Genomic DNA, 6,397 nt, shown 5'->3' on the forward strand with positions numbered 1-6,397 from the left:
AATGGACACAAAAGTGACACAAAACACAACAACACACACTAGAAATTTCAAGAAAAGAGAAGAATGGAAGTGGAGAGAGTGCAAGCCATTGCTTCACTATCCAAGCTATCAAACACCATCCCTTCCCAATTCATCCGGTCCGAAAGCGAGCAGCCGGCGGCCTCCACCCTCCACGGGGCGGTCCTGGAGGTCCCGGTGATCGACCTCGGGGGTGCCTCGGACGACGAGAAGACGACGAGGCTGATAAGCGAAGCAAGCAGCCAGTGGGGGATTTTCCAAGTGGTGAACCACGGAATATCTGACGAAATCATCGCGAAACTGCAACGAGTTGGGAGGGAGTTTTTCGAGCTTCCGAGGGAGGAGAAAGAATTGGTTGCGAAAACCGCAGAATCTGGAATCGAAGGGTATGGAACAAGCTTGCAGAAGGAGATTGAAGGGAAGAAAGGTTGGGTTGATCATTTGTTCCACAAAATATGGCCACCTTCAGCTGTCAACTACAAATTCTGGCCTAAAACCCCTTCTTATAGGTGATTTTCATCATTAATTTATTTTTTTATATTTTACATTTTTCGATATGAGAAAATCACATCTTAATGCATAACTAGAGACTAAATTTCAACCATTATATAAAAAGAAATAGGAGGATGAGATTGGATGAATTTTGAAAACGTTTCGATTCATTCGAAGAGTGTTTTAGTTTATATTTAAAAAATTGTAAGTGTTATGAACTAAAAAGCCATTATAATGAACTCTGTGTTTTGAAATTCAAAATTTTTAAAACTCGTCAACCTTCTATTTTCTGATGTAGTGGCAGAGATTTGGCTTTTAGTTATACGCTAAAGAGAGAATGGATATATCACATTACTAGGGGAACTTCCTATATAAATATTTCAAGAATTTGATATTTTAGTTTCTTTTAACTAGACTTGATTATTTATCTTATTTATGAATTTCACAACTACTTTTTTAAGTAGTACTATAATTTCACAGTTGTAGCTCTTAAATGCTAAGAATAGATGTAAGTACTGCATTTACACTTTATTTATCTTATTTATGGATTTCACAATTATTTTTACCAAAAATTACGTGATTGAAAGGAAAAAAAGTACTTATATAAAATAAAAGATACTACTATTTAAAATTAAAAAAAAGCATATTTTACACATGCATGTTTATGGTATGATATTACACAAAATAACTAAAGTTAATTCCATTCTTATTTTTAAAACACGGATTCAAATTATTGAAAAAGTTATGCCGTGTGGCAAGCTCCTATTGGGCACACTCTGCATAGTGCTTTTACTTGTACACTCTGCAACATGCTTTATTGATGCGCACTACACAGAGTGCTCAACGGAGTGTTGAGCACTTCTTTCTAATGCATTGATATTTACAATTTCAGAGAAGCAAATGAGGAGTACGCGGAGAAGCTTCTAGAGGTTTCGAACAAACTGACGAGATGGTTGTCGCTAGGGTTAGGGCTGGAGGAGGGGGAACTGAAGGCGGCTATGGGCGGCGAAGACACCATTTATCTGATGAAGATAAACTACTATCCACCATGTCCCCGCCCCGACCTCGCCCTCGGGGTGGTGGCCCACACCGACATGTCCACAATCACCATCCTCGTACCTAATGAAGTTCAAGGCCTCCAAGTGTTCAGGGATGACCATTGGTATGATGTCAAGTACATACCTAATGCCCTCATCATCCACATTGGAGACCAAATTGAGGTAACTCAAATTGATTATAAAAAAGTCACAGCCTTTTTTTAAAAATTAAATGGTCTTAACAGTTGTTCCACTTCTTTTTGTCAATTTTACCTTCCAATTTTCTTCACACATATTTTATTAATTGACAGATACTTAGCAATGGGAAATATAAGGCTGTGTATCATAGGACCACAGTGAACAAGGAGAGGACAAGGATGTCTTGGCCTGTGTTTGTGGAGCCTCCTCCTGAGTTTGAATTAGGCCCAATTTCAAAGCTTGTGAATCAACAAAATCAAGCAAAATACAAGACTAAGAAGTATAAAGATTATGTTTATTGCAAGCTTAACAAGATTCCTCAGTGATTTCTTCACTCTACGACCTTTTGCTACACCCAAATATATATAGTGGGGAATAATCTTGATTCATGTGTCTGCGATTGTCTAGCGAAAACTCCGTTCTTCAATCTATTCTCAACTTTCAGCGTTTTTCATAATTACTCTATACATTTTCGAAATGGATATTAATCCATAATTGTACTCCAAAAGTATGAAATATTTCCTTATTAGTCTGACCCAGAAACGTATGAACTTTCTAATTTTGTAATAGTTAAACATGCAATTCCGATTTAACCATGCGTCACGAGCAGAATCGACCATAATACAAGCTGAAATTCGAAAATTATGCTTATTGTAAACTTAACAAGCTCCCTCAATGATCAATGCTGCTTCTTGTAATAATCTAGTCATAACCCCTCAACCAAGATGATCATCATTTTCAGATAGGGAGGAGAAGCTCATTTTTTAACCTAAAACCCCTCATTACTTTACAATTATAAATCTATTACTAATGTAATACAAAGTATAAATCATATTTGAACTTATCATCTTGAGACTGATCATGAGAATTCTAGCAATATTTCTTACCAGCTCTTTTCCGACTCGAGAATTTCAATGAATGAGATCGTACCTAGCCCCCGTGCGGACGAGATCAAATCGGCCTTGTTTTAGTCATAACCCCTCACCCAGACTGGAACAGAGTAGATAAGAGTTCCCAAAGTGAATGAAACAACAATAGTGATGGCTGCATAAGCATAAGCCCTCCACGGATGCTTGCTCTCCCTCATCGCATGAAACTCCGCGACGAACGTCGACACCGTGCTCAGGCAGCCAAGCAGACCCAACTGGACCCCACTTGCCACAGTATTGCACTCCTTACTTCTCACCTGCACACATACACCACTTTCGATGAATGAAACCGTACCTAGCAACGATATCAAAATATCCGGAAAAAGGTCGATATTTACCGCCTTTTTCAGCGTCGCGAGTGCAGCCATGACACAAGCAGCAGAAACATTGGCAGCAAGCGTGCCGAAGGGCATCCATTTCAGCGCGGCGTCTCTGCCTAGGCCACGCCCGTTGAGACGAGCCAAGTACCACCTAATCCAGACGCCCAACGGCCCCACCATGCAGGCTAGGAACAGCTGCGCCTCGCTGCTTCCAGAATCAAACTCTCGTTTTTCTAAGGCTCCAAACACGCTCCACAGCAGGGCTAGCGTCAGCAGAAGCATCACCATGAATGTCGTTAGGCAGTAGTACTTGTGGGAGATGGAATCACCGAAGCAAGAACAGATAGGTCGTGCGTTTGGTCGTCTGTGGAATAGCCATTTCAAGCCCTTGGCGGTCTCAATCCCGAAAATGATCGAGTAGGCGACTAGAAACAAGCCTGTCGAGATGCAACGAACAAACATGTTAACGCCATTGCTTGAATGTATCATCCATTGATGTTTAACTAAGTTCAGTACTGACCTATAACGACGCCAAGAACTGCGAATATCCATTCGCCGTTAACGCTGAGGTCAAGCATCTTCTGATTCCAGCCACTGAAGGTTGTGAGGCTTCCTAAGAAACCTGTTGATAAACCAATAGCTAATTGATCCGATACTTTCATGATGTCGGCTTTGAAGACCACACCGAACCACCCCATCAGAAACGAACCTACCTGAGGAACGTATGAACCCGAGAAAGCAAGGTAAGTTTCCATCAAGCAGATGTCAAATGCACATAGAGAGACAGAGAGAGCAACCATATTGGAAGGGAGATCGGGGTACATGTAACTCCGGTCACTCGTTGCACCAATTACATCTGGTCCGAAGAGATTTTGAAGACCGTATCGAACTAGAATCTGTCCACGATAAAAAAATGAAAGAAATGGTAAAGTTTCTTGTGTTTATCTATGTATAACTATGGCACAACAGAGATGAAAAAATGCAATCACCCACATAAAAAGGGATTAACAGATTACCCCAAGAATTCCAAAGACAGCAAGAGAAAGGAGACAGGTAATGTACCCTAACAACCACGGAACTTCTTTCTCGTCCTGCATACAAACATCGAATGCTACTTGACAGTCACCACGAGTTACCATTAATCGAGAAAAAAACAACTTTCTAGGAAGAAAGAAACTGCTTACAATCTTCTTTTCTCCATTTTGAACCATAGCATCAACAGAGAGGGGGGAAATGTTCTCCAAATCTGGTGCTACCGGAAAAGAAGCACCCGTGTCGTCTTGAACTGGAACGACAGCGCCACTCTCTGCGAAATTCTCCAAGGAGAAGTGACTCCTGCCACTTGCACTGACTCTAGTGCTGTGAAGGGCCCTGTCACCAATATCCCCTGCCTCCGAGACAGATTCACTCTCAATCCCATCATCAGCGTGTCGTGGCAGAGAAAAAGATGTGCTCAATGAGCGCCTTCTTGAAGAGCTCGCTGCACTCAGTCGACCAAAGGAGCCACTCCGTCTGGATTCTAGTTCTGGATTATGATGATCCATAATCCTTTCCTCGTTCTACTCGAACTAGAGGAAACTTCAGTAAGAAACTTGAAATTTTTCTGCAATACAAAATAAGCCAAATCCAACTACCCCATGATGATACAATATTGAGAGAACATGATCTCACAGCAAAGCTTTGTTGTTTATTCTATGGACGGATGCCACACAATATAATACAAATGTAAACTGTCTTAGCACATAATAAAACACAGTGACGCATAAGGAAACAAGGCATATGAAACTACATAAGAAATCCAATATATGATGAACAGCAACTAGAGAAAGTGTGGAGAAAAAACACATAAATTATGTTGGCCTATGTTAATTAAGTTACAATTTCAAGAATCATTAGCCCTTTGACCCAATCTACAAACAAATGTGAAATCCCCAAGCCAGAGAAGAATAAAAACACACTTACACACACAGATATATATTCCTATGGAAGGAAAATGGACCTTTTCTTGGTAAAAACAGCAACTTTTACCGAATGAAAATTGAGGAAGATGACTCAAAATTGGAAACAAGAATTAAATACAAAGCAATGATTACAATTGGATATTCTGCAATTCACATTATATTGTTGAGATGAAGCTTTTCACAATAGACTTTGTACTCCACTAATGAAACAACACAGAACCAACAAATTCACTTAGCTGACAAAGAAACAATACATAGAAAAGGCATAAAGAGCTCCAATTGCACAGAATGGTGTCAAAAGGTAAAACCTTTCCACAGGCCCACTTTTCAAATATTAAAATTCATGAACTTTTTCAGCCCCACTGCGTTAAAAATCCATTAATAAGTAGAAATTACCTTCTAAGACTCTGTGGTGGATTTACACGGGCACAAAATCTAACGCTAATTAGATAAAACAGAGTTGTAAAGGTGTGGTTCAAATGAGAAACAACAAAAAGTGTGGAGAGAGAAGAGCATAGGGGCGGCAGAGGATGAGGTATTCACCTTCGATTTGGGAATCAAGATTGTGTGATGGAATAGCGTTGAAATGTGATTCCAACGAAATTTTATTAGAATATGTTCGTTAGTGACGTAGATAGAGTGGTAGCCATTTCTAGGCCTACATCGAGAGATTTGGACGTTTAAGATTTTAGTCTCCATTAATTGTGAAAGAGAGAGTTGACCAGATGAATTAATTAATCATTAATGGTATTTTATGTCCCAAAAATGTACTTCCTCCATTGCTGGTTAATAGAGGAATAAGTATGAGAGAGATAGAGATGACAAAATTAAATATGAGAGAGGAAAAAGTACTAGAGATAAAGAGAGAGAAAAAAAGAAAAAATAAAATACAAGAGATAAATTTGTTGCTTTTTTCCAATAGTGGGATAACCCAAAATGAAAGAATAATCACTTATAATGGGACGAAAGGGAGTACAAGTTTTGATCTGGATTTTGTTTTACGATATTACTACCTCCGTCCCCCAAAATTTGCTACACTTTGACCCGACACGAGTTTTAAGAAATGTAATGGAAAGTGAGTTGAAAAAGTTGGTGGGATGTGGGTCCTATTTTTAAAGTATTAGTTTTATAATAAAATGTGAGTAGGAATGAGTTAGTGGAATATGGGGTCTACTATAAAAAATAGTAAAAGTGAAGTGTATCAAATTTTCAAGGACGGACCAAAATATTAAACTGTATCAAATTTTCAGGGACGGAGGTAGTATTTGACTTTAAAAAAGAATTGGGTGAAAAACTAGCGGAATGTGAGTCTCATTTTTTAATATTAATTTTATTTTATAGTATAATGTGAGTATAATGAGTGAGCGGAATATGATATTCACTTACTAAAAATTAAATAAGGTAAACGTGTCTTTAAATGACGGACAATCCGAAATGACAAA

At 39.0% G+C, this 6,397-nt stretch overlaps 2 protein-coding genes across 9 annotated transcripts; one reads left to right on the plus strand and one right to left on the minus strand.

Moving 5' to 3' along the window:
• Positions 1 to 32: 32 nt before the first annotated feature.
• LOC125205551 (flavonol synthase/flavanone 3-hydroxylase-like) lies at positions 33 to 2,199 on the plus strand. The gene is made up of 3 exons (XM_048104578.1): positions 33 to 527; positions 1,403 to 1,730; positions 1,859 to 2,199. Exons 1-3 carry the CDS (start codon positions 64 to 66, stop codon positions 2,069 to 2,071), a joined length of 1,005 nt encoding a protein of 334 aa, XP_047960535.1. The 5' UTR covers positions 33 to 63; the 3' UTR covers positions 2,072 to 2,199.
• Positions 2,200 to 2,379: 180 nt separating this feature from the next.
• LOC125205550 (fluoride export protein 1) lies at positions 2,380 to 5,596 on the minus strand. Of its 8 annotated transcripts, none has more exons than XM_048104573.1 (6): positions 5,499 to 5,596; positions 4,179 to 4,597; positions 4,011 to 4,085; positions 3,515 to 3,890; positions 3,013 to 3,431; positions 2,380 to 2,931 (listed from the first exon to the last, which is right to left on the minus strand). In XM_048104573.1, the coding sequence occupies exons 2-6, from the start codon at positions 4,536 to 4,538 to the stop codon at positions 2,713 to 2,715; spliced, it is 1,449 nt and encodes a 482-aa protein (XP_047960530.1). In that variant the 5' UTR covers positions 4,539 to 4,597; positions 5,499 to 5,596; the 3' UTR covers positions 2,380 to 2,712. The 8 variants fall into 8 exon arrangements, with proteins under 8 accessions (XP_047960530.1, XP_047960527.1, XP_047960531.1 ...); XM_048104570.1 differs by lacking the exon at positions 5,499 to 5,596 and adding an exon at positions 5,352 to 5,492; XM_048104574.1 differs by lacking the exon at positions 5,499 to 5,596 and adding an exon at positions 5,352 to 5,486 and having other exon boundaries at positions 4,179 to 4,562.
• Positions 5,597 to 6,397: the final 801 nt, after the last annotated feature.

This window comes from Salvia hispanica, chromosome 2 (assembly GCF_023119035.1).
Source record: "Salvia hispanica cultivar TCC Black 2014 chromosome 2, UniMelb_Shisp_WGS_1.0, whole genome shotgun sequence".
In the NCBI taxonomy this organism is placed as follows: domain Eukaryota; kingdom Viridiplantae; phylum Streptophyta; class Magnoliopsida; order Lamiales; family Lamiaceae; genus Salvia; species Salvia hispanica.

Coding starts and splice junctions, on each gene's coding strand:
- LOC125205551 (XM_048104578.1), top strand. CDS start 64: ATGGAAGTGGAGAGAGTGCAAGCCATTGCTTCACTATCCAAGCTATCA. Junction 528..1,402: donor CCTAAAACCCCTTCTTATAG/GTGATTTTCATC, acceptor TTACAATTTCAG/AGAAGCAAATGAGGAGTACG. Junction 1,731..1,858: donor ACATTGGAGACCAAATTGAG/GTAACTCAAATT, acceptor ATTAATTGACAG/ATACTTAGCAATGGGAAATA.
- LOC125205550 (XM_048104573.1), bottom strand. CDS start 4,538: ATGGATCATCATAATCCAGAACTAGAATCCAGACGGAGTGGCTCCTTT. Junction 3,891..4,010: donor CTGTCTTTGGAATTCTTGGG/GTAATCTGTTAA, acceptor TATCGTGGACAG/ATTCTAGTTCGATACGGTCT. Junction 3,432..3,514: donor AGTTCTTGGCGTCGTTATAG/GTCAGTACTGAA, acceptor GCATCTCGACAG/GCTTGTTTCTAGTCGCCTAC.